General features: G+C 37.4%; 1 protein-coding gene across 2 annotated transcripts; it reads right to left on the reverse strand.

Moving 5' to 3' along the window:
* Positions 1–18,358: 18,358 nt before the first annotated feature.
* LOC110886716 (DNA replication licensing factor MCM7) lies at positions 18,359–27,806 on the reverse strand. Of its 2 annotated transcripts, XM_035978821.1 has the most exons (10): positions 27,563–27,806; positions 27,157–27,447; positions 26,912–27,032; positions 26,805–26,831; positions 26,501–26,569; positions 26,207–26,409; positions 26,058–26,114; positions 18,971–19,079; positions 18,652–18,873; positions 18,359–18,566 (listed from the first exon to the last, which is right to left on the reverse strand). In XM_035978821.1, exons 6-10 carry the CDS (start codon positions 26,305–26,307, stop codon positions 18,462–18,464), a joined length of 594 nt encoding a protein of 197 aa, XP_035834714.1. In that variant the 5' UTR covers positions 26,308–26,409; positions 26,501–26,569; positions 26,805–26,831; positions 26,912–27,032; positions 27,157–27,447; positions 27,563–27,806; the 3' UTR covers positions 18,359–18,461. The 2 variants fall into 2 exon arrangements, with proteins under 2 accessions (XP_035834714.1, XP_021990244.2); XM_022134552.2 differs by lacking the exon at positions 26,805–26,831.
* Positions 27,807–27,880: the final 74 nt, after the last annotated feature.

Consider the following 27,880-nt stretch of genomic DNA (forward strand, 5'->3'; position numbering starts at 1 on the left):
CCTGAATTTATCAAAAAAACAGGGTTATTTCAGTAATTTCATCGATAATACGCATCGTATAGGCCTATACGATGCGTATTAAACTATGAATTTCTCAAAAATAACCCTAAATTTATCGAAGCTGTAGAATGAGATCCTCCACTGTTGGGTTATCATCTTTCAACCCCATTTTCCCTAAATTTATTGATTGTGTTTTTCAATGGGGATGTAATGTAACAACTCTCATTAAAACTATTACTTAGTATGTTAATTATCTAATAAGGAAACCCTAATTGAGAAACCCAAGTAATTCTGCACTAACCCTAAAATTTTCAGAACAGTCGGAATCAGGATCAGGGCCCCTAAAACTCAGGGGGGTAAACCCTAGTTGGTAATATCCTAACAATTTAACGTGTAAATTGAATTTTCATGCGAAACCAACTCACCCAACCTACCTGGACACGAACCCACCCTATGCTAGACTAGGGTCTCTCGGGCCACGCGACGCGCACAAGGGAACCTTTCGCGTGGCGTGAGGGGGGCAATTTTCGGGATATAAATAGGGGGCAGTGGGACTTGATACTATGCGTTTATTCGACGTCCTAATTCAAATTATACGTTGAATTATAGCAGAAACAGTCCTACAAACACACACGATTCACGAATCGCTGCCGCAAAACAGGGTAATAACTCGATCACTATTACGATTCAACATCCGATCGATTGAAACTATCAAACAGATGTTTAAGTGCTACCCAAATTAGGGTTATACTTTGTCATTCTTCGTGATTTTGACTTGAATGTTTGAGTGTTGTCCAAATTGGGGCTATACTCTGTCATTCGTTGTGAATCCGCTGGATGTTTAAGTATCGCACTTTGTCATTAGTTGTGAGGGTTTAATCTCGTGAATTGTTGTAACTGCTGTATTAGTTACTAATCCAGTTTGTGTGCATTGTTATTTAAATTAGGTTAAACAAGGCTAATCAGTAGGCTTATACACTGCTCGTTAAATCTGCAATGTGAGAAATTCTCTTTTTTTATCAACTGTTTTACAAAACTCCAAGTTATTTTTAAAGTTATAATTATAGGGATTAAGTCTTTGTAATCACCAAATTACAGCCGGTATGTGGGGTTTTGTATACGTTACTTGATAATCTTCACCATTGGACAACGAGTTAGCCAATGGGTGATATGACCATAGTCACAGACACCATTGGACAATAAGGGCCAATGGGTCGAGTGACAAATACTGTGGGTAGTTGGTTGACATTGAAACATTGTAATCGCTCTTAATACTGTAAATTATAACAAATGTGTCATTTTCAGTAAACTGAATGATTCACTCAGTATTTTCCCGCTGACAAAACCTTTTTCAAACATGTGTCAGGTGATCTGTTGTGAGCAAATAAAAGTGTTGTGAAGCACTACAAGCTTAGAGAAGTGGCTCAATATAAATAAATAAAGAAACATGTTTTGTAAAATAAAAATTTCCCAGTGAAATCACTTTTATTGTAAATTACGAGGTTTTATCCCTAAATTATGTAATAAAGTAAACGGACAATATTTTTAAAAGATCCTGTATTAAAGACTTCCGCTGTCACCTAAATTAAATACCATGGGATTTCCTGCCTCGCGGCTCTAGACCGGGTCAAACCGGGGCCGAGGGCCGTGACAGGAAAAGGTGGTATCAGAGCCACTGTTTTAAGCTTACTACGGATTTTAGCCTATTAAAAATACTTAAGAATTTCTAATTGCCATTCTGTGAATATGTGTTTTATTAACTGATTAATTGTTAAGTTACAGTATGGGTAAACAAAGACTTTCTGCCATCTACCACAAATTAGATACTGCACCCAAAGAAAAAGGAACCTCTTCCTCAAAATACCCAGCAGATCTGGAAGAAGGGATTTTTCTCCTTAAAGCACAACATGAGAATCCTCTTACCCCAGAGAAAAGAAATTCGATTATTAGGAAAAGTCAGAAACCCCAATTCAAGAAAGTGAGGTTTAATCCAGAAATCCAGAAAATAGGCAATAATCCACCTTGGGAAGACAAGTTAGATGAAAAATGGGCAGATCTTTATATGTTAGCTACCGTAGCAGAGAATGCAAACCTCTAAACTACCAATAAGCCTGATTTAGTATTAGCATCTTTATCTAGAAAACCACTACTCCGTAAATAAATAAAATTTTCCGTTATCCTTTGTAAAATTAGTCTTCCGATATGCAATAAAACTAAATATTTGTTTAGATTTCCTTATAAGATTTTAACTTAGCATTTTTTGTGCATTTTGCATATATGCTAAACCAGCATGAGTGAGCTATCTGAAGCATTTCAGAATCTCAATCTTTATCTAGTACCAATCGAAGTCTCCAACGACTTTACTGGTTACTTTGCTGATGTGGAAGAACCTATGGAATTCCAAGCTCCACCTCCAAAGAAAGCAAAGCCTAAAAGAAGAAGATATGTAGGATGGAGGAAAGTACGTAGGAGGAAGCCAGTAACTAGGAAACTTCCAAAAATAGAAAACCCTGTGGACAAAGGAAAAGGAATCGAGACTGGAGAGAGTTCTAGGCCAGCAAGGATAGACATCGGGGAAAATTCTAGGCCAAAGGGAATAGAAATTGGAGAAAACTCTAAACAAACTGAAGACATAACCTTTCAAGAAGAAATAGACCGTCTACTAGCAAGCTGTGATGTCATTAGCCCTATCAACAACAACCTTTACCCTTATCCGGCCGAAATCCAACTTCCAGTAAATCTGGAACCAGCTATTCCAGACCCTCTAATCCACACTCGACCTTTAGGCGAAATGGAAGAATGGTGGACGAACGACTGGCAGTTCCAAAACATAATCAATAGTCCTTATACCTTTCTCCCACAGTTTAATCCAGAACCTATCCCTAATCCGCCCATGAGCAATGAAAACTTAGCCGAACTCTGCCAGTTTGGTGAAGAACTGATAGGTACAGGGAATAGGATCCGGGAAATAGGAGAACAAATTTCCTGGAAATACGACGAAAGGGAGCGTCGCTACTGAAATGCCAGTTGACAAAGAAATAGCGGGTTAGGAAGCTGTGGTTGTATAATAACAAATAGTAACAAACATATAACACTGTAAAATAGGAATAAAACGTTGTAAGATAAACAGTGTGTATGGATGCCTATATAATCTATAAAACGGAAAGTCGAGAAATCGACAATTTTGGCTATCTAGGTATATGTGTTATGTGTATAGGTGTAATTGTTTGTTATACCAATTATTGATATTAATAATTTACACTTATAATAATTACCAGATGGAAAACGTGAATAATGAACTAGTTAATGAAGTAAACCAATCTGAGCAGAATCAGGAAAATCAATATATGACTAGGCAAGATATCGAGAACATTGTTGCTCAAGGGATAGCCAATGCTATTCCAGCAATCCTGGCTGCTGCTCAGAAACCTGCTGAACCCCAACAAATCATTCCTAGTAAACGTACTCCTGAAGATAATGGAAGTAACAGCATAAATGGAGGCGGCAATCATGATGATAATAATCCATAACAGGCCCCATTTCCTAAAAGAATGAAAGCTGCAACGCCTGGTTGCACTTATAAGGAATTTCTTGCCTGTAAACCAATAGAATTTGCAGGTAATGAAGGGGCAAATGCAACACTGCGTTGGTTAGAGAAAACCGAAGCAGTAATTGCAATAAGCAAATGTGACATGAACGATCAGGTCATGTATGTGTCCAATTTGTTCAAAGAAGGGGCGTTAGAATGGTGGAACACGGTATTACAAGCAAAAGGAAGAAGGATGGCCTATGCCATGAACTGGGAAGAATTTAAGAGTCTTGTAGAAAGAAAATTCTGTCCCGAATATGAAAAAGATCAAATAACAAATAAGTTCCTAAATCATCGTATGACGGGTGTAGAATGTCGCGGTTATACTTCAACATTCTTTGAATATGCTAGAGTGGTACCAACACTGGCTTCGCCAGAACCGGTGCTCATTTCTCGCTATATTTGGGGACTAATTAGTGAAATCCCTAACATCGTTAAGGTTGCGAGACCTCGTACTATTGACGATGCTGTGGAATTAGCTAACACTCTAACCGATGAACTGGTACGCACAAGAGATCAAAACAGGAAGAAGGAATTGGCTCAGAAAATTACCCAAGGATTTCGTACGGGTAATAATAACAGCTTCAAAAGAAGAGGAACAAGGCAATCTTCAACCCCGCCATTCTGCAGAAATTGCAAAAGGAAACATTTTGGAAGATGCAATGTAACCTGCAATTTTTGCAAAATGATTGGACATCGTGAGGAAGATTGTAGGAAAAAGACCAGGATCTGCTATAACTGCGGAGAAGCTGGGCATTTCAAACCCGAATGTCCTAAATTGGTTAAACCAGCAGATAACAAAGGTAAGCCAACTGACGGAGCTACTAAGAAGAATGCCAGAGCATTCCAGCTGACCACCCAGGAAGCAGAACTCATTCCAGATGTGATAGCTGGTACGTTCTTAGTTCATGACGTGTTTACAAAAGTATTCTTTGACTCTGGTGCAAACCAAAGTTTTATCAATACTTCATTCTGCCAAGCTCTTAATTTACCCTTAACCACCCTTAGGCAGATTTTTACAGTCGAAACGGCAGATAGGAATTATGTTAACATAAATAAGGTTTTGCAAGAAGGAAAGATAGAACTATTAGGCCATAAGTTTTCTGCCAACCTGTTACCTATGAAATTAGCCGGATTCGATGTGATGTTAGGAATGGATTGGTTGGTAGCCAACCATGCTCGAATCATGTGTGATAAGAACTCCGTAGAAATTCGTACCCCCACAGGAGAGGTAATTTTAATTACAGGAGATAAACCTCGAAAGCTACTAAAATTCATTTCAGTAATGAAGTTGGCTAGTTATTCAAGAAAACAAAAAGTAGTGTATATGATTTCTGTAATCATTAACACTAAGAATAAGGAACTTCAGGACATCCCGGTAGTCTCAGAATACCCAGATGTCTTTCCGGAAGAATTACCTGGATTACCACCCGATAGAGAAGTAGAGTTTAGAATTCATCTAATTCCTAGTACTACACCAATAGCCAAGGCACCTTATCGATTAGCACCCACCGAAATGCTAGAACTGAAAAAGCAGCTAGATGAATTACTAAGCAAAGGACTTATACAACCTAATTCATCCCCTTGGGGAGCACCAGTGTTGTTTGTGAAAAGAAAGATGGGTCGATGAGGATGTGTATCGATTATAGGGAACTAAATAAGGTTACAATTAAGAATCGATACCCATTACCTAGGATTGACGATCTTTTTGATCAACTCCAAGGCGCTAGGTATTTTTCTAAGATAGACTTACGATCCAGATATCATCAATTGAAAGTACAAGAGGAAGGCATACCTAAAACTGCTTTCAGAACTAGCTATGGTCATTATGAGTTTACAGTCATACCCTTCGGACTCACAAATGCTCCTGCAGCATTCATGGACATGATGAATCGGATTTGTAAACCATACTTGGATAAATTCGTAATTGTCTTCATTGACGATATACTTATTTATTCCAAAAGTCAGGAAGAACATTGTGAGCACCTACATGCACTCTTAACTTTGTTAAGAAAGGAAAAGCTTTACGCCAAATTCTCGAAGTGTGAATTCTGGCTGCAAGAAGTACAATTTTTAGGTCACATGGTGAATCACGAAGGAATTCACGTAGATCCTGCTAAAATAGAAGCAATCACCAAATGGAAGGTCCCGCAAACGGCTATGGAAATTAGAAGTTTTCTAGGCTTAGCTGGATACTATAGACGCTTTATTAAGGATTTTTCCAAAATAGTTGTACCCTTGACCAAGCTCACCTGTAAAGCAATTAAGTTTGAATGGGGACCTAGACAAGAAGAAGCTTTTAAAATCTTAAAGCAAAGATTGACAAATGCTCCAATTTTAGCCCTGCCCGAAGGAACAGAAGATTTTGAAGTATATTGTGATGCTTCAAAATTAGGATTTGGATGTGTACTGATGCAACTCAAGAAGGTAATTGCGTATGCCTCCAGGCAATTAAAGAAGCACGAAGAGAATTATACAACGCATGACTTAGAGTTAGGAGCTATAATTTTTGCCCTTAAAATCTGGAGACACTATCTGTATGGAAGTAAGTTTACTATTTATACAGGTCATAAAAGTTTAAGGTAGATATTTGGACAAAAAGAGTTGAATATGAGACAAAGAAGATGGATGGAAATCCTAAGTGATTACGACTGTGATATTCAATATCACGAAGGAAAAGCAAATGTAGTTGCAGATGCTTTAAGTCGTAAGTATCATGAAAAGCAAAAGCAAGTCCGTGCTCTCAGGTTAAATTTGAAAATTAATTTAATGGAGCAATTGAAGAAAATTCAAGAAACAGCAATTGAAGACGATGCTGAAGGAATGAAAGGACGAATAAAAGAGTTAGGGCAAGGAAATGATGGAATTTGGAGATTCCACCAGAAAAGAATTTGGGTACCTAAGCAGGGAGATTTAAGGAATGAGATTCTAGAGGAAGCCCATAAATCTAGGTATACCATGCACCCAGGTAACAATAAGATGTACCAAGATTTAAGAAACAATTTTTGGTGGATAGGAATGAAAAAGGACATAGCTGAATACGTATCTAAGTGTCTTACTTGTTCACAAGTCAAGGCAGAACATCAGAAACCTTCAGGACTACTACAACAATTAGAAATGCCGGTATGGAAATGGGAACTCATAACAATGGATTTTGTTACTAAGTTACCCAAAACCAGAAAAGGTAATGATGCGATTTGGGTAATTGTGGATCGATTAACCAAATCAGCTCATTTTCTACCTATGAAGGAAACCTTTAGCATGGAAAGGTTAGCCAAGTTATACGTAGATGAAGTAGTATCCTTACATGGAGTTCCACTCTCCATTGTATCGGATAGGGATAGTCGGTTCACTTCCCATTTCTGGACTAGTTTCCAGGAAGCAATGGGAACCCGACTAAAATTAAGTACTGCATATCATCCTCAAACAGACGGACAAAGTGAAAGGACGATACAAACTTTGGAAGACATGCTCCGAGCATGTGTAATTGATTTTGGTGGTAATTGGGATAACCACTTACCCTTAATTGAATTCTCCTATAACAACAGTTATCATTCAAGCATTGAAGTTGCCCCATTCGAAGCACTGTATGGACGCAAGTGCAGAACTCCAGTCTGTTGGGCAGAAATAGGAGAAAGTCAACTATCAGGTCCAGAAATTGTACAAGAAACCACAGACAAGATAACTCAAATCAAAGAAAGACTGAAGACCGCTAGAGATCGCCAGAAAAGCTATGCAGACAATCACCGCAAGCCACTAGAGTTTCAAGCCGGAGACAAAGTGCTTTTGAAAGTCTCTCCTTGGAAAGGAGTAGTACGATTTGGTAAGAAAGGAAAGCTGAGTCCACGATACGTAGGACCATTTCCAGTAATGCAACGAATAGGACCAGTTGCTTATCGTTTACAACTACCAGAAGAACTAGTTGGAGTACATGATGTATTTCATGTATCCAATTTCAAGAAATGTCTATCTGACGAATCCCTGGTAGTACCTCTTCAAGATGTAGAGGTAAATGAAAAGTTAAAATTTATAGAAAAACCACTACAGATAGAAGACAGGAAAGTTAAATTTCTCAAGCACAAACGACTAGTGCTAGTCAAAGTCAAGTGGGATTCAAAAAGAGGATCGGAATACACTTGGGAGCTGGAATCAGAAATGAAGCGGAAATATCCTCATTTATTCCAGTAAATCTCGAGGACGAGATTTTTATTAAGGTGGGGAGGATGTAACAACTCTCATTAAAACTATTACCTAGTATGTTAATTATCTAATAAGGAAACCCTAATTGAGAAACCCAAGTAATTCTGCACTAACCCTAAAATTTTCAGAACAATCGGAATCAGGATCAGGGCCCCTAAAACTCAGGGGGTGTAAACCCTAGTTGGTAATATCCTAACAGTTTAACGTGTAAATTGAATTTTCATGCGAAACCAACTCACCCAAGCTACCTGGACACGAACCCACCCTATGCTAGACTAGGGTCTCTCGCACCACGCGACGCGCACAAGGGAACCTTTCGCGTGGCGCGAGGGGGGCAATTTTCGGGATATAAATAGGGGGCAGTGGGACTTGATACTGTGCGTTTATTCGACGTCCTAATTCAAATTATACGTTGAATTATAGCAGAAACAATGCTACAAACACACACGATTCACGAATCGCTGCCGCAAAACATGGTAATAACTCGATCGCTATTACGATTCAACGTCCGATCGATTGAAACTATCCAACAGATGTTTAAGTGCTACCCAAATTAGGGTTATACTTTGTCATTCGTCGTGATTTCGACTTGAATGTTTGAGTGTTGTCCAAATTGGGGCTATACTCTGTCATTCGTTGTGAATCCGCTGGATGTTTAAGTATCGCACTTAGTCATTAGTTGTGAGGGTTTAATCTCGTGAATATTCGTAACTGCTGTATTAATTACTAACCCAGTTTGTGTGCATTGTTATTTAAATTAGGTTAAACAAGGCTAATCAGTAGGCTTATATACTGCTCGTTAAATCTGCAATGTGAGTCATTCTCTTTTTTATCAACTGTTTTACAAAACTCCAAGTTATTTTTAAAGTTATAATTATAGGGATTAAGTCTTTGTAATCACCAAATTACAGCCGGTATGTGGGGTTTTGTATACATTACTTGATAATCTTCACCATTGGACAACGAGTTAGCCAATGGGTGATATGACCATAGTCACAGACACCATTGGACAATAAGGGCCAATGGGTCGAGTGACAAATACTGTGGGTAGTTGGTTGACATTGAAACATTGTAATCGCTCTTAATACTGTAAATTATAACAAATGTGTCATTTTCAGTAAACTGAATGATTCACTCAGTATTTTCCCGCTGACAAAACCTTTTTCAAACATGTGTCAGGTGATCTGTTGTGAGCAAAGAAAAGTGCTGTGAAGCACTACAAGCTTAGAGAAGTGGCTCAATATAAATAAAGAAAGAAATATGTTTTGTAAAATAAAAATTTCCCAGTGAAATCACTTTTATTGTAAATTACGAGGTTTTATCCCTAAATTATGTAATAAAGTAAACGGGCAATATTTTTAAAAGATCCTGTATTAAAGACTTCCGTTGTCGCCTAAATTAAATACCACGGGATTTCCTGCCTCGCGGCTCTAGACCGGGTCAAACCGGGGCCGAGGGCCGTGACATGTAATGCAATGATTCCTCTCAATTGAATAGACAGACACTTGCTTCATAGGACTCACTTGAATCATCTCGGATGTAATAATAGTATGTTTAGTATCTGTGCCTGCTTGAATTGCAGGAAGCAAAGGATAACGAAGATGAACATTGTATTTATCACGAAAGTACTGAACAACCGAGATAACAGCTCTGGTTTCATCAGCTGCATTTGGAACAAGAAGTCCAACAATTCGTTCATTATTTGTTGTTGTCTCAACAATATGAATGCACGCAATGAATGTATACTCGGTTTGCTTTCTCTAGAATATCTACAATCCAATCAACGCACGTTATGCGTTTCAAATCAAGGTCCCATCATTATAACCACTTGTTTGAAAATAGCCTGGAGAGTTGAAAAAACTGCAATTTGGAAAGATGACCGAATAGAGAACTGAATAAGTTTCTGGAATTGGAGAACCGTTATGTCTAATCATATCAACTACCGCCATGGTAGTTATTACCATATCCATTATCCCCTTGGTAGTTGTTACCATCATATGATAATTTTATAAAATAGCCCTAAATTAGAGATAAAATACATACAACGTCAACAACGGCATCAAAATACAGAGCTTCATCCTTATTTCTGTAAATCGCACAAACAAGCATGCCTTGAACGAGTTTAGAACACTCATAATCCTCAACCGACTTTGAAACCGGACGGAATCTATGAAGAAACTGTTTGATTTCACGGTGAGTGGAGAAATTAGCGACGGAGAAAACTTCGTTGTAGAATCTTTGAACAAGATAAGAAGGATGAGATATCAGCAATTAGCTCAAAGAAGTTTCTCTCGATCATTCAACACGTGACCCAATTCGATTTCAGAGAACGTGTAATCCAGAGGTCGGTCTCAGGTGGGCATAAGATCCGTGGGGCCCTATTTTCGAATCCGTGACTCCATGGAAGATGTGACAGTCAACAAGCGTATCGTCGTTGTGGAGAACAACCTCGTTGAATAGCAACCTTCATTTAGTTTCTGGAATTGGAGAACCGTTGTGTCTAATCATATCAACTATCACGATAAGTTTCTGTTGAAGTACAAGAATGAGTATGAAGATACGTTAAAGATAAGTCAAGAACAAAGAAGAACACTTGAAGAAAAAGCAAGAAATTGGAAGTATTACCTGAGTAGTTTTTACCATATGACACATGATAAAAGCGCTTCTCTAGACAATCTGGGATTATGTTCCGTTTTAGGAGAACGTGTAATCCAGAGGTCGGTCTCAGTTGGCCATAAGATCCGTGGGCCTTATTGTCGGATCTGTGACTCCATGGAAGACGTGATTAAGGTAAGTGTGCCGTAAAACTGCATCTGATTTTTAAAACATTTCCCACTGATATAATATTTTACAAATTGGGAACCACATATTCGTGTGTAAAAGCTCGGAAAGATGACAGAATAGAGATCTGAATATCGTGCTTTCCACCAAACACTTGGAGTGCTCAAACATACGCATTCCGTTCTCCATTTGAACTATGCATTCTCTCACAATGTCCAACAACTGAATTTTACTTACTTATAGACTGGTGGGCTTGAATGGTTTTAATATATTTCATCTTGGACTATCTAGTCTAAAACTTTAAAACGGATATGTTCATGTCAAGATCTTTATCTATCATGTCATCGGCCAACTGCTCGAAATCCCTTTCGTTTCTCGAGTTCGCATTCGAAGATCCTTGCATTAGACACAACACACCAAAAAATAAACTTCAAAAATTCAGTGCTTTGATACGCATCGTATAGGCCTATATTACTTTCTTGTAGACTGGTGCGCTTGAATGGTTTTAATATATTTCATCTTGGACTATCTAATCTAACACTTGAAAATGGATATGATCATGTCAAGATCTTTATCTATCATGTCATCGACCAACTGCTCAAAATCCCTTTCGTTTCTCGGGTTCGCGCTCGAAGATCCTTGAATTGGACACAACACACCAAAAAATAAACTTCAAAAATTCAGTGCCTTGATACGCATCGTATAGGCCTAAACGATGTGTATTAAGCCAACCGTCAGATAATACCTGCACCTGTCAGTCTACCAAGTCTTTTACTTTATTCAATACGCATCGTATAGGCCTATACGATGCGTATTGAATTGGAAAAGTGTGCGGATAGATGGGCCTGTGTGCCAATAGAATTTCCGATAATTTATTTTATTTGCTAAACATAACGCATTAAAACACTAATAAAGTATCTGTTTTCCCTAACGAGCTAAAGATATTGTACACAAAAATATGAACGCTAAACATAATACACATATTTCTAATTGTTTAATGCCAATTCATAAAAAACTAGGGTTGTAGTAATTTGCACGTTATGCCAGGACGCGGTCGGAATTCGCTACGTATCACACACCATGACAACTAATAAATAAATTTGTAAGATTAAACAAAATGATATCTTAATGTATCAATGTTATTTGCGTTGTAGCTTGGCTCTGAACATCAATATAATAAGGAAAGATAAAACAATAAAGTAAACGTAAAAGAAAACAATATGAACTCGATCGGTTTCGATGCACTCATTATAACTAACGCAAAAAAAATATGCGCGTGTTCAATTTGTATTCAAAATTCCAAACGTTAAAAGCGGTTTTTCCATATTGGTATTTGTTTCGCTAATTAAAAAACTAAACTTAAAAAAGAAAAAGAAAAAGAAATGCTCATGTTAGCATATTAAACTCAAAAAGGGGAAGGGTCAAGTTAGCAAGGTTTAAGGCTTATGTTATCATGTTGCCACTATTGAACTTTTTTTATATAAAAGGATAATTATTCATCATTCAACATATACGAAGACCATGGCAGGAAATAGTGTTTTCCTGTCATTGGTCGAAATGGGCGGCTGTCCCTCCTCTATTGGACCAACCATTTTATTATTTTATATTCATTTTAAAATTACGGTTTTACCCCAGTTGAAAATTACGCTTTTCTCTCAACTAAAAAATATAATAACCCTTTTGCCAGCAGCTCAAAATTACGATTTTGCCATCGGTTCAAAAATTACGATTTTACCCTCAGCGTTTTATTTTATACCCGCTTTAAAATTACGGTTTTGCCCCAGTTTAAAATTACGTTTTCGCCCCCAGTTTAAAATAAAATTATGCTTTTGCCCCCAGCTAAAATTTACGATTTTCCCCTTGGTTCAAAATTACGATATCACCCTCAATTCAAAATTACGTTTTTTTTGCCCCTAGTGCAAAATAAAAATATGGTTTTCCCTTAGCTAAAAATTAGGATTTTACCCTCGGGAAAAAAAATATGATTTTCCCCCAAGTAAAAATAAAAATATGAATTTGTCCCCAGCTAAAAATCGTGTCAAGGAGCTGCCTAACACTCTTTTTTTTCTTTCTAGCAAAACTATGACACTATTTTTTAATTGGTTAAGAATTATTCGGCCATCACCCTGTGATGCAGATGGGGCAAAACCTAGTTGTTTACAAGGGAAAAAACAAAAACAAAGTACACACGTGCCTTATGTTGAGGATCAAAATTATGAAGTCTAAGAAAATCTTTTGGCCATCTTTAACACTTTTGAAATACACTGTTGCTCGTTATCTTATGAATTAATAGATATTATGAATATGAATATGAATATGAATATGAATATGAATATGAATATGAATATGAATATGAATATGAATATGAATTAATAGATATGAATAATTGTATTATTTGATGATATGAAAATTATATTATTTGATTGTATATTTATATACTATTAATTTGAAACATTTGTATGTTTTTTAGTTGTAATTTGTGCTAAAGTGTTTGTACCTTATTTATACTATTGATATTTGAAACATTTGTATGCTTTTCTTATTGTAATTTGTGCTAAAGTGGCTGTACCTTATTTATACTATTAATTAATATTTAGAACATTTGTATGTTTTTTTATTGTAATTTGTGCTAAAGTGGATGTACCTTATTTATACTATTAATTTGGAAAATTTGTATGCATGTTTGGTTGTAATTTGTGGTTAAGTGGTTGTACCTTAATCAAATAATGGTTTCATTACCTTACCAAATTCAATATATTTTTTATGCATGTATGGTTGTATATTATGCTTAAGTGATTGTACTAATCAAATAATGGTTCATTATATTACCATATTCAATCGGTTTGATCCATTCAAAGTTGTTTTGTTTTATTTGTAAATTGTTATTATTTATAATAATATAATTAATTTAGCCAAAATCTTGTATAAATATAATTTGCAACATATTGATGCAATGGTTGTTGTAATGTATGCATTATGGTTTGTATAGTGGTAATGATATATATTATATATATAGTTTACGATGAACCTGTCAAACGGAAAAAATAGACGCGGGTTCATCGTAACGTGCGAGTCCTAAATCAACTTAGTTATTTTATTCTATGTTTTACATTTTAGTTTAATTTCTTCGCATTAACACACCGCAACTTCAGTGTCAGTGGTCGCTGGCAGTAGTGTGGCATTAGTGTTCGCCCCCGCTGCAACGCGGGGTTGCTTAATACTAGTATAGTAGTTATAAAGAACGAAATTTAATATACTACCTCCGTCCCATTACAAGTGTCATATTCTGAATTTTCAAAGTCTTTATTTATAAACTTTGACTTTAATTATATATTTTTTGTGTTAAATAAAACTTGATGGAAATTAACCCGATAAAAACACTTATAAAACACACTCAAATCATATAACTTTCATCAAATATTATCTAACACAAACAAAATTATTTAAGGTCAAAGTTTTATAAATAAAGACTTTGAATATTCAAAATAGGACACTTTTAATGGGACGGAGGGAGTATTCTATTTAATAAAAAGCATTAATAATTAATAATTTAACAAGATATGTCTATGATATAAATAGTAAAATTTCGTTAACCAATACCAATAAATAATATTCATTTCAATATTCTTAAAGAATAATTATAAAAAGTGATTTTTTTATAGTCGGTGAGTTAGATAAAGTTTAAAGTAGTTGGAGGTTAGGAGGTCAATCTAAGATTGTATAGAGTGGGAGGGCATAAAGTGCTATGTGACAACCACGTTAACATGAGACGTGGTAAAAAAAAGAGAGTGGAGGGGTGTGAAAGTGACGTTTTTATTAAAAAAAAAAAAAAAACAATAACAATCAAAAGCAACACAAAATTCACCAATCAATAAAAAGTCGCCATCTCACCATCCATTTACCCTACACATCCGGGAAGATCCTACCATCCTCACCATAATACCAGCCACCACGCTATAGTCAAGGCGGTGTGCAAACATGGTTGAGGCCTCCACACCAAAAATCACACTCTCCTTTCTATGGTTTAAATGGTGTTCAAGTTTAACCGTGAAAATAAAGTGAAGTAAAATTACAAATTAGCCCTTGGGTTATGCTTGTCTTTATTGATGGGTGGAATGTGTGTACAAAGGAACGGCTGCACCAGAATCTGAAATGTCATTTCATGTCTGCAATTTCATTTATTTCATTTCATTTCTTGTCACTTCAAACCCAACCCCACAATTATTGTATTACTTTTCTAAATAAACATAATTTATTAAACAAAATATATAGAGAAAAATATGAGTTCTTAATTTTTATAAAGTCTATTTAAATTTTGATAAACCACCCTCTGATTAAGAAAATTTGGTATATCAAAATTGAAAGTCATGCTCCTAGTCTTTTGGCTTTTTTTTTTCTTTCACAATACCCTTTTCATATTTACACACAACATCATTTGTCACATAGAAAATGTTTTTCCAAATTAAATTATATATAAAATATTGTAAGTTTCTAGTTGAAAGAATTACATTAAGAACCTTCATTCGTACCATTTAATTTGAAACCGATCATGCTACCATTTTTACTTTTACCATTTTTATTGGGTTCGAAAGAATAAATTGCTAAAATCATCCCTTGCGTTTATTCACATTTGCTAGATCCATCCAAAAAAAGGTTTTTTTTTCTTGTAGGAACCACTGAGGTTTCAAAAAAGTTGCTAAATCCATCCAAAATGACTAACACTCTAACAAAACTAACTTGATCAAGGGGTAATTTAGTCATTATCTTAATTTATTTAATTTACCCTTTTTTCTCAGGATTGTCCTCTATGTGTGTTTTGAAATTTTCGGATATACAAGTTTTCTATAGCTCGAATCAACGATAAATTAAATAGTTAATCAAATAAGTATTACGATTAAACATTAAGAAACATAAATAAATAAGAAAAAATTGAATTCTCAACTAAATACGTAATTAAGTTTTATGCACTAAAACTATTGATAAAAATCTAGAAATTGTGAATTCAAAACATTCAAGTCGGAAATTGTTAGCAGTGTGGCCCTTTAAGAATTAAACCAATGTAGGCACTAGGACTTTACAATCTAAACTAGTTTAATACCCGTCCGTTGGACGGGTTACGGGTTACGTTTGTTGAATGTCATGTTCATTCGCAGCGGAATTGATTGTGAGTTTGGAACTCATAATGATCAAGAATGTACAGGAAAGGATTATAGAGGACAAGATCAATTAGATAATGTCTTGGTGCCGGCAATATCACATATATAGGGACGGTTAATAGCGGTTGGTCTTGGAGGGAAAATAACCGTTTGAAAGAACCGGTGCCAACCATAAACCGAATAATAACATATTGTCACATATACATAAGTTTATAATTTGAATATAACTACATAATATAACGAATTAAGTTTATAATACTAACAACGTTGATGTATTAGGTTGTGGGGTGTGGCATCGGCAAGGGGTCTCTCTCTCCCTCCCTCCCTCCCTCTCCCTCTCTCTCTTTCTCTCTCTCCCTCCCTCTCCCTCTCTCTCTCTCTCTAACATGAGTAAACCTATGAACACAGAAAAATAAAATAGAGTCAAAATACACAAAAAAAATGGTGAACATTTTTGTATTATGAAAGATCAAAAGACTGAAGCTGACATCCAAAGGTTTCAGTCCTGGGATAGGCCCCAACCAGTGACGAACTGAATCTTCCGACCAAAGCTTTTTATTGCTGAGTTCCTAATAAACGGTGGTCATTTTTATTACATGCTAGCATCCAATGACCCGCTTTTGTATCCAACAGTTAGGAGCCCCCACCCCATTGTAGAAAATTACCCATTGATACTCCTGGAGAGAAAAAATCCATACCCAAAATGACATAATTAATTGCAAACACTCAGATAGATATTAACACAATCACTTAGGTAATACCTTTTTACTCCCATGACACACGCCTTACATCTAGATTTCTGCAAAAAATTGTTAAAAACATATCAATACAATTTCTAAATCACTTCTATTGAATATAACAAAAGATGGTTTCGTGTGTCTTTGTTTCCTTTAGTTTTTCGTCAAATTATTGAATCAAAACTTGTGGCAAAAGTTTGTGACGTTGAAATGTTGCTTCACCAAAGATATTTAAGAATTGAAACATGAAAATGTGTTCAACATGAGTGAAATTTTAAGAATGGAAAATTCAAGAGGTATGAAGAACGTAGAGAAAAGGTATCAACCATTGTCTCATGATCTTCCATGATCTCTTAAATCACCTCTTGTAAGTGTAGATAAAAAAGAAACAATTTTTTTTATTGAAATAGCGCAGTTTTTGGACAAAAGACCTGACCCGCCCAGTTTGCCACCTCTGATATGATTTGTTGCATGAGTGAAGTATATTATTACTTGGTCAAATGTATGATGAGAGTGAAAACACTTACCAGTTGTGTTAAGCAGCCTCCTGATGAAGAATCATTCATAAGGAACATTGCAGAAACATACAATAAAAAGTTAGGGTGTGCAGGGTGTACTCGGTGAAGGGGTGTGAGGTGAGTATTCACCACACGAGAACACCGTCCCTTACATCCTTCACCACGCGGTAAATGGATACAATCGGGGAGTAGTCACTGTGCAAGGGAAGAGGAGGGGGTTAATGGTGGGCCCCACTCTCTTCCAACCAATCACACTTTATATTTATTTACTTTTTAATTTTTTTAAAAGAAAAAAATTGTTTGAGTGAAGCACCTCTTATGTGTGAGTGTAAAATGGGGAGTGAAGAGGGGAGTTGACATGGACGCGTATGATTGACTGGGGTGGAGAGAGGACTACTCCCCATGAATGAAGCGCCCCTTACACCCTTATATAAAAATTGGTAAAATTTTGTTGTTTAGATCCATTTTGACCTGCTACCCAATCAACTCATCTTGCTATCTCTTCTTATAAGTTAATAACTAAAGGTGCTTACTAATGAGACATTTCCATCTCAATCATTTTGCCATGTGGATTCAACTGGTCAAAAGTCCTTTATAGTGTATTTTTAAGCATGTGTGTTATTAAATTGCTTTATACTAGATAATATAGAAATGGGTAAGGAATGCATGGGTACTCGTTATAACACACGGTATGTACGCCATAATTGCAGAGTGGGTAAAACATGTTTCTACTCAACCCAAACCACACCAAAATTACATGTTTTGACCAGTCAACCTACCCACATTATCCAACCATACTCCCACATCTATGTAGACAACAAAAGGCTTTACCATTTAACCTAGCTCGATCTGACCCATACTAAACAACCCATTTCAATCCATTACCCAACCCACCCATTTAGACACCTCTAGAAAAGATGGCAGTTTATACGGAAATTGGAATTGTGATCTATATTACCTTGCCGGGTGTATTTGCAGACAAGGAGCAAGTACCATAAGATCAGCCCATTGAATAAGTTCAATGTGAAGCACCCTATCTCAAATCTTTGACCAACAAAATACCATTAGTGCAATCTTCCCTCAATTTTCTTGCCACACTCACCGGTTTTATCACATCAGCAATTGGATGACTATAGGTTAAATTGCCAATGAAATTAGGTAGAAACATAGTCCACTTAATAAAATGACAATTTTACTTTTGGTTTAAAAAACAAACAAAAACACAGAAAAAATAAGGAAGGACTATCCAAGTGTAGATTTGGGGGTAGAGTTGGATTGTTATTTTAAAAAAAAAAATTAACTACTTATAAATCTCATATCATTTTAAAATGTTTTAGTAAAAAATCAGAGTAGAAAATAACTAAAGTTGGTTTAAACAATACCATTAAGACCTTATCCTACTTAATAAATAAACACAAAAAGTCTCAACAGGTTCCTCATACTTCATTCATTGCCAATCTTAAAACTTGACTAGTGCAATTCAAGCATCAATAAATCGAATATCAAAGGTGTTTGGATGAATCTGCCACACGTTCAACGCTGCATATTCCTCTAAACATTCTTTCAGCTGAGCTTCAGTGTACCCCTATTATATCCACAATCAAATTACAACCCACAAAATAAAATAAAAACCACCATACCACTACAAAAAAAATGAAGAGAAAACTCACCATTCTTGAAATCCTGTTTAGAGCTTGTGCATAGCTTACATCCATCTTGTTGGCCCTTGCTGCCTCATCACGTAAAATCGAATAAATATCCAAGATCGCATCAAGACCAGACCGCTGCCTTTCATCAGAGTACAATGAAAACTTTGACATTTGCATCAGCCGAAGTGCCTCGTCCACGTCACTCTGAGCAACGTTTTCTGAGAATCTCAGCCTCGCAAGCGCCTGCAGTTTTATTTTATTGTTAACAATGATCACCATTGACCGCCCATTGTTAGCTAAAAGGAGAATACAACGTATTTGAAAAGAAAAAAAAACTCACAGCCGATATCCTTAAAATACTTAGAAGAGTTCTGACAGTGGTGTATGAGTGTGGGCTCCTTGATTTCGCTTCTTTTTGCCTGATGCTCGAGTATGCAGTAGCAATATACTTGTGACAACCCGGAACTTGAAAGGTTAGTATCTTGTAGTTTCACGATTCTATTTCTTAAAAAATTTCTCATATGTAAATTAGCACACACTTTAATCACCTTACACTACCCTTCGGCCCATAATATTAGGAGTGTAACCGAGCCCACTGAGCATTCACGATAATTTCGGCCCACATGTATGGTGTTTTCTTTTATCACTAGCCCAAATCTCTAATTAAGTAGGAATCCTATTTAAATAACCGGCCCAACATCCTATCGGTTGTTTAGAAAAGGGAACCGGCCCAACTCTCTTATTGTTTGTTTAGATTGACTAATCAGCCCAACACCCTAATCCTTATAGATATGGGCATACGTATTATACTCTAAATCGAATTCTGCTTAGTTTAAAAACCATAACAAACCCTACTCCCGATCTCTCTCTCTCAAATTTACTTACGGCAGCAGGAGAAACCCCCCCCCCATTCGAAGATACCTTGCTGGCCATCGGATAGTGGTTAGTAATCGTTATATTGTCGTTTAATTCTTGTGTAGATATACCTGATTATTGCAAGATTATCGTGCATGATTCTTGATAAGCTGTGTTACATGACTATATTAATTGCAAAGTGATTCTTGTATATTACACATGTGCTCGGTTATGATTATATGATTACACATGACTATATTAATTGCAAAATAATGCTTGCACATGAGAATTGAAACTGTTAAATTATTAATGATGATATGATTATACAATTAGAGTGGTAGTATTGGTATCGAGCGATTGTAGAAACTGGCCGAGGACATGCTTGATGTAATTGGGTACAAATGTCTTTGATGATTATTATTATGATAAGGAGTAGATTGATTTATTGGGCTGTTAATATAATGCACAGAAAAATCGTTTAGTGGGCTGTATGTTAAACTGGTTATAAACTATTAATTTCGATGATTAACAATCATATTATAGGATGCCATGAATGATGATGTTTGATCTAGTTAAATGAATAATGAAAGAGGATTGTAAGTTTGGAATTAGGCAGTAGACTTCTGAGTCGATTTCGGTTACACTATTTTACTTGGGCCTTACATGTAAACGTTTTAAGCTGGGCCGCGAATTGAGATAAATTGCACAGCCCAAGCGGACTCAAGGTTGGGCTGCACACTGATCCGCGGGCCAATCAGGTTGGGCTTCACACATCATAACTCGTGTGGAGTCGCGCAGCTTGGTTCAGCGCCGGTTGGGCCTCGGATCAATGGGTCGCACAGCTGCCATGTAGGTCGTTAAGTTATTGGGCCACACTTTCCGGGTTATGCATGAGTGGGCAGCTCATCCGTATTAGAACATGTATTCGGTTGGGTGCCTTAAACTTGATACCAGAATCCACAATAAGAACTAGCCGCACACCTAAGTGTGGGCTACATATTACATACTCTCGTTCGGTCTTAGAATAAATGGGTTGTATTCCTGCGTAATGAATGTTATGGACGACTAAGGGTATGTTTTTACAATAAGTTGTGATGTAGACTTGTATGACGTTCAAATATTTGTTGTGTGATTTAACGATGATAACGGACTAATCAATGAATGATCAACTGTTATGATTTGCATGGTGATGTGTGTATGTTACTTGCATAATGTGTGGTACAACTTGCGTTGTGTGATTAAGAAACTGATTGGTTTTGATAACCATGCTAGGATTTGATTGATCAACTTGAATACATAGATAAACATACCGAGCAAACCAAAGGTGAGTTCATTGCATTTCTCTAAGCATGCGTCCCGGTGGTCTGGGACAACTGGTAAACATTCGGAAGGGAAACATTGGGTAAACAACTTAATCGGTTTTGGTTATTGCCTGGAGGGCAATGGAGGTATTTAGTTGATAGCGCTATTAGGTGGGAAACCTCACACCGGGCCGTAAGGACGGGCGTGAACTAATTATCTGGGTATGGCTATGGTTGTTAGAGGCACACTCCTCGGATACATATGGGCACTCTCCCTAGGGTATCTAACGAAGGCAACATAGCAAACGGTCGTTAAGGGGTACCCACTCCCCGGATACATATGGGCACATTCCCTAGGGTATCTAGCATGAGCAACATTGTATCGCAGTGTTAAGTCGTATTAACATACATATGGTAACATAACTTGTTAACAAAACCTTGAACTCACCAGCGTAGTCTGACACACTTGTTTACATGCTTGTAGGTGATTATTGAAGGAACTTGGGAGCTTGCCGTCTGATGCTGCTGGAGTGGTTATGGTCATGATAAACAATTACATTGATTTGGTTTCGATACATTTGCACATTTATACTTTTATGCTTCCGCTCAATACTTTGGTTTTGGTTTAACTTTCAAACGATACATTTCTTTCAATTGGGTATTTTATTACATTATAAATTGTGTTTGATATGATTGGTGGCTCTTTGTTGAATCGTTACACCTCCATTAGGGACACGCCCTAGGTGGTAATTTGGGGGTGTGACAGTTTGGTATCAGAGCCACTGGTTATAGAGAACTCGGTTTTAAAATGTTTTCATAAAACCAGACTATAACCGAATTGATCCAAACGATGACCATGACACTCAGCTTCAGATTGCAAGGTTCGTTCCTCATTAGTTTACACATTATATGCCTAGTAAATGTAACTGTATTTATAGCATACACGATACGACATGATAGACATCATGACACATTGATAGTGTAACATAACGCTTGCATCTAGTAAATCCTAATCTTGTTGGTAGTGCTTGTTTTGTGTTGATTGGGGTGGGAGAAACTTCAAACATAAGTTAAGAAGCATTGAGAGGAGCATGCAAACCGCCTTATTATCATGGGTGCACACATAATAATAACGCGTGGTGCATGCAAATCCCAATGAGGCTTAACGAGTGTAAGAGGGGTTCTTCCCTGTTTGTGTATGAACATGGTAGTTAATCGTCCCTAACGTGATAAACCTGAACACTTCTCTCGTTCTCGACTCCTAAATTTGTTCCCTTCCCCTATTATAGAACCATGAGTGGACGAGGAAACGGACGTGGCAACATCAGCATGACTCAGGCTGAGTTGACAGATTTAATCAACACCCGTGTGGCTGAGGATTTAGCAGCCTATCAAGCTGGTCAGCAAGTGCAACCTCAACCCAACCAGCCTGCGTGTACATTCAAAATGTTTATGGACTGTAAGCCACAGACCTTCACCGGGACCGAAGGGGCTGTGGGACTTCTGAGATGGTTCGAGAAAGCAGAGTCCGTGTTTGCTATCTGTAACTGCCCCGCTGGGGACAGGGTGAAATATGCTGCGGGTACCTTGGCGGATGGTGCCCTAACGTGGTGGAATGCCCAAGTGCAGTTGCTGGGCATTGAGGCAGCAAATGCCACAACTTGGGATGATTTTAAAGAGCTGATCAGGGAAGAGTATTGTCCTCGGGATGAGATCCAGAAGTTGGAAAACGAGTACTACGACTTGAAGATGGTTGGATCTGAAATCGAAGCGTATGTGAAGCGATCGTATGAATTGGCCGACATGTGCCCGAACTTGTCCCGGCCTATGTCTCGGAGGATTGAGCTATTCGTCAAGGGGCTGCCTTCGCGTGTAAAGAGTTTGGTCACCGCAGCCCATCTCAATGACTTGACACAAATTGTTCGTTTGCCCCACAAGATTGTGGATCAAGAGGTGGAGAGTAACTCGTTACCACCGCGTGTTTCAGCCACTACTACTGCACCCACTGCCACTGCGTCCGCTAATGATAACAAGCGGAAGTGGGATGACTATGACAAAGCATCTAGCGCGGGACAGACTCAGAAAAGGCCAGACAATAGTAGCAACCGCAGTAGCAGCCAGTCGTTTCCTGTCAATCAAGGCCAGGGAAGTAGCCAAAGTCAGGGTTCGTATGCAGGGAAGAAGCCGCGATGTAACAAGTGCGGCTATCATCACTTCGGGCAGTGTGGACGAACATGTAACAGGTGTGGTAAAGCAGGCCACGAAGCCAAAGATTGTAGAGCCCCACAGCCCAGACATCAGCAACAACAGAACCAGCTGAATCAGAATCAGGACAACAACAACCAAGGAAATGGGAACAACAATGGGGGTAACAACGACGACAATGGTGCTAGGGGACGTGTCTTCGTGATCGGTCAGGGTGAGTTCCTACCTGACGACTTTTGTGTTACTGTTTTATTTTATTCGGGTGCCGATACTAGTTTCGTGTCTTTAAAAGTTAGTCAAATGCTTAATCGTACCCCAACACTTCTGAACACCGAGCACATAGTAGAACTAGCAAACGGTAAAAGTCTAAAGGCCACACACATAGTTTAGGGTTGCTATCTTGTTCTTGTTGATCAGACCTTTTCTATCGACCTCACTCCTATCGTTCTGCGGAATTTCGGGACGAAATTCCAAATCAACGGGGGAAGGATGTGACACCCCAGGAAAACCAGAAAACCACGCAACCCAGTTAGCTTCCTCTGTGACTACGTGCTAAATTTCGGGACGAAATTTCTTTCAAGTTGGGGATGATGTGATAACCCGGAACTTGAAAGGTTAGTATCTTGTAGTTTCACGATTCTATTTCTTAAAAAATTCTCATATGTAAATTAGCACACACTTTAATCACCTTACACTACCCTTCGGCCCATAATATTAGGAGTGTAACCGAGCCCACTGAGCATTCACGATAATTTCGGCCCACATGTATGGTGTTTTCTTTTATCACTAGCCCAAATCTCTAATTAAGTAGGAATCCTATTTAAATAACCGGCCCAACATCCTATCGGTTGTTTAGAAAAGGGAACCGGCCCAACTCTCTTATTGTTTGTTTAGATTGACTAATCAGCCCAACACCCTAATCCTTATAGATATGGGCATACGTATTATACTCTAAATCGAATTCTGCTTAGTTTAAAAACCATAACAAACCCTACTCCCGATCTCTCTCTCTCAAATTTACTTACGGCAGCAGGAGAAACCCCCCCCCCCATTCGAAGATACCTTGCTGGCCATCGGATAGTGGTTAGTAATCGTTATATTGTCGTTTAATTCTTGTGTAGATATACCTGATTATTGCAAGATTATCGTGCATGATTCTTGATAAGCTGTGTTACATGACTATATTAATTGCAAAGTGATTCTTGTATATTACACATGTGCTCGGTTATGATTATATGATTACACATGACTATATTAATTGCAAAATAATGCTTGCACATGAGAATTGAAACTGTTAAATTATTAATGATGATATGATTATACAATTAGAGTGGTAGTATTGGTATCGAGCGATTGTAGAAACTGGCCGAGGACATGCTTGATGTAATTGGGTACAAATGTCTTTGATGATTATTATTATGATAAGGAGTAGATTGATTTATTGGGCTGTTAATATAATGCACAGAAAAATCGTTTAGTGGGCTGTATGTTAAACTGGTTATAAACTATTAATTTCGATGATTAACAATCATATTATAGGATGCCATGAATGATGATGTTTGATCTAGTTAAATGAATAATGAAAGAGGATTGTAAGTTTGGAATTAGGCAGTAGACTTCTGAGTCGATTTCGGTTACACTATTTTACTTGGGCCTTACATGTAAACGTTTTAAGCTGGGCCGCGAATTGAGATAAATTGCACAGCCTAAGCGGACTCAAGGTTGGGCTGCACACTGATCCGCGGGCCAATCAGGTTGGGCTTCACACATCATAACTCGTGTGGAGTCGCGCAGCTTGGTTCAGCGCCGGTTGGGCCTCGGATCAATGGGTCGCACAGCTGCCATGTAGGTCATTAAGTTATTGGGCCACACTTTCCGGGTTATGCATGAGTGGGCAGCTCATCCGTATTAGAACATGTATTCGGTTGGGTGCCTTAAACTTGATACCAGAATCCACAATAAGAACTAGCCGCACACCTAAGTGTGGGCTACATATTACATACTCTCGTTCGGTCTTAGAATAAATGGGTTGTATTCCTGCGTAATGAATGTTATGGACGACTAAGGGTATGTTTTTACAATAAGTTGTGATGTAGACTTGTATGACGTTCAAATATTTGTTGTGTGATTTAACGATGATAACGGACTAATCAATGAATGATCAACTGTTATGATTTGCATGGTGATGTGTGTATGTTACTTGCATAATGTGTGGTACAACTTGCGTTGTGTGATTAAGAAACTGATTGGTTTTGATAACCATGCTAGGATTTGATTGATCAACTTGAATACATAGATAAACATACCGAGCAAACCAAAGGTGAGTTCATTGCATTTCTCTAAGCATGCGTCCCGGTGGTCTGGGACAACTGGTAAACATTCGGAAGGGAAACATTGGGTAAACAACTTAATCGGTTTTGGTTATTGCCTGGAGGGCAATGGAGGTATTTAGTTGATAGCGCTATTAGGTGGGAAACCTCACACCGGGCCGTAAGGACGGGCGTGAACTAATTATCTGGGTATGGCTATGGTTGTTAGAGGCACACTCCTCGGATACATATGGGCACTCTCCCTAGGGTATCTAACGAAGGCAACATAGCAAACGGTCGTTAAGGGGTACCCACTCCCCGGATACATATGGGCACATTCCCTAGGGTATCTAGCATGAGCAACATTGTATCGCAGTGTTAAGTCGTATTAACATACATATGGTAACATAACTTGTTAACAAAACCTTGAACTCACCAGCGTAGTCTGACACACTTGTTTACATGCTTGTAGGTGATTATTGAAGGAACTTGGGAGCTTGCCGTCTGATGCTGCTGGAGTGGTTATGGTCATGATAAACAATTACATTGATTTGGTTTCGATACATTTGCACATTTATACTTTTATGCTTCCGCTCAATACTTTGGTTTTGGTTTAACTTTCAAACGATACATTTCTTTCAATTGGGTATTTTATTACATTATAAATTGTGTTTGATATGATTGGTGGCTCTTTGTTGAATCGTTACACCTCCATTAGGGACACGCCCTAGGTGGTAATTTGGGGGTGTGACAATACTCCTCCAGTTCTCTCGGAACAGATGGAGATAACTTTCTGGCGGCTGAAATATATGCCCTGTCGACAAATAAAAATAAGTTTATTATTGATAATCATTATGGATACATGACTACATGGTATATTTACTAAAAGGGATGAAGTGAAAATACCTAAGAACAGAAGCTTCGAGAGGAGCAAACCCGAGGGCCGGAGATTTTCGTTTTTGGTGAACGTAAACAACATGTCTAGCCATTTCAAGATCATTATCCATGTCAGCTTTGTCAAGGTCAACCACAAAAGATCGAATCTTGATAGAAGTGCTGGAGGGAGGTTGATGTTTTCAGCTGGAGTTCTACGTAGATCGTATCTTCCCCTTTTTAACAAAATAAAATATCTATATTTAATATAAATATGCCAGTAAACTGATAATATATGAGAAATGGAAATAGTGTTTTATGTGTTACCAGGCTGGATTTGCGGCATTCAAAGAAGTTGTGATTCCAGCCTTGGCAATGCTGACTGTCTGTTCTTCCCTACAAGCACAATTGAAATTCATACGCAATAAACAAAATAAAAACTCAAATAAGTAGGCAGACATTATGAATCTAGTACAAATAGGAAACACTTGTAGGTCATAGATAAAAGAAAATGAAAAGATGTTGTGTAAGGACGATTAAATTAATTGGCAAATGCATAACGTAGTAACAAACACAAGAACAAAAAACAAAATTTTGTCTAATAAAACCAAAAATGGTTCTTCAATAATACCTTCTTTAAATGAATTTAAGGCATGAGCTGCAAAAATCAAGAACAGGGTTACATGAAAAAAATATTAAATTCTAACTAAAAGTATCAAGATTCAAGAATGAACCTACATATTTTGTAATCTAGGGCAGGTTCTTCCAAGACCATCCAACTTTGAAGTAAGATTGATGTTATCATTCTCTTGGCCAGAAAATCAAGGCATACCTCATTTAAACTGTGGATATTGAATACCTAATCAAGATAAGAAAGAAAGTCAATAATACCTAATTCCTAATTAACATCTTTATCATTCAATTTCTAGCATAGTAAAGAAGCAAGAAGATTATAACAATGTGTTAACTTTGAATATTCATACCAAATTCGATGTTCTCACCAGTCCAAGCTTCGAAGAACAAACATCAACCTCACCTCTATTCAACTCTCATTTTCCTCCATTATCGCCACCATCGATCGAACTTTAAACCATACGTGACATTCTCTCCGACAGAATAAACTCCTCGACTCCTTCCCCTTCATAATCATCATCTTCGATTGAACCGCCAATGTCGTCTTCTTCTACTTCCTTGACATGTGATTTCTTTAATTTAGACCGATCTATAATGCCGCCATTGTTGTTGGGCTGATTGTTGTTAAAAGGTATCGCAACCTGATTGCAAATTGGACATCCAAAAACACATATGTTAAAAGATATCGCAACCCATCCGCATCTTTTACGATGAAAAACAAAACAAAAAAAGTAAAATTATATACAAAGTAAGTACCTCAAGCAATTTCAAATGACAGGAACATCAAAATCGAGATTCGTATATATACCCAAATTGCAAACCTGCTTCAAGAAAAAAAAATAATCAAATAACAATAACAACACAAAATGTAAAGATACCATATTATCTTTTTGTCTCTGATGCCATAAATCCCACCAATACAGTACAGAACAATGGATCACGAAGGTGTGTGTCGATTAAGGTTCAAACGTGGGTGCGATATAAGTAGAGCGTAAAAGCAGTTTTTGTAAATTAGTGGGTGGTTTTTGAAAAGGATCTACCCATGATTTTAGGAGATAAAGTAGGTAACCTCTA

The sequence above is a fragment of the Helianthus annuus genome, chromosome 10 (assembly GCF_002127325.2).
Source record: "Helianthus annuus cultivar XRQ/B chromosome 10, HanXRQr2.0-SUNRISE, whole genome shotgun sequence".
Lineage (NCBI taxonomy): Eukaryota > Viridiplantae > Streptophyta > Magnoliopsida > Asterales > Asteraceae > Helianthus > Helianthus annuus.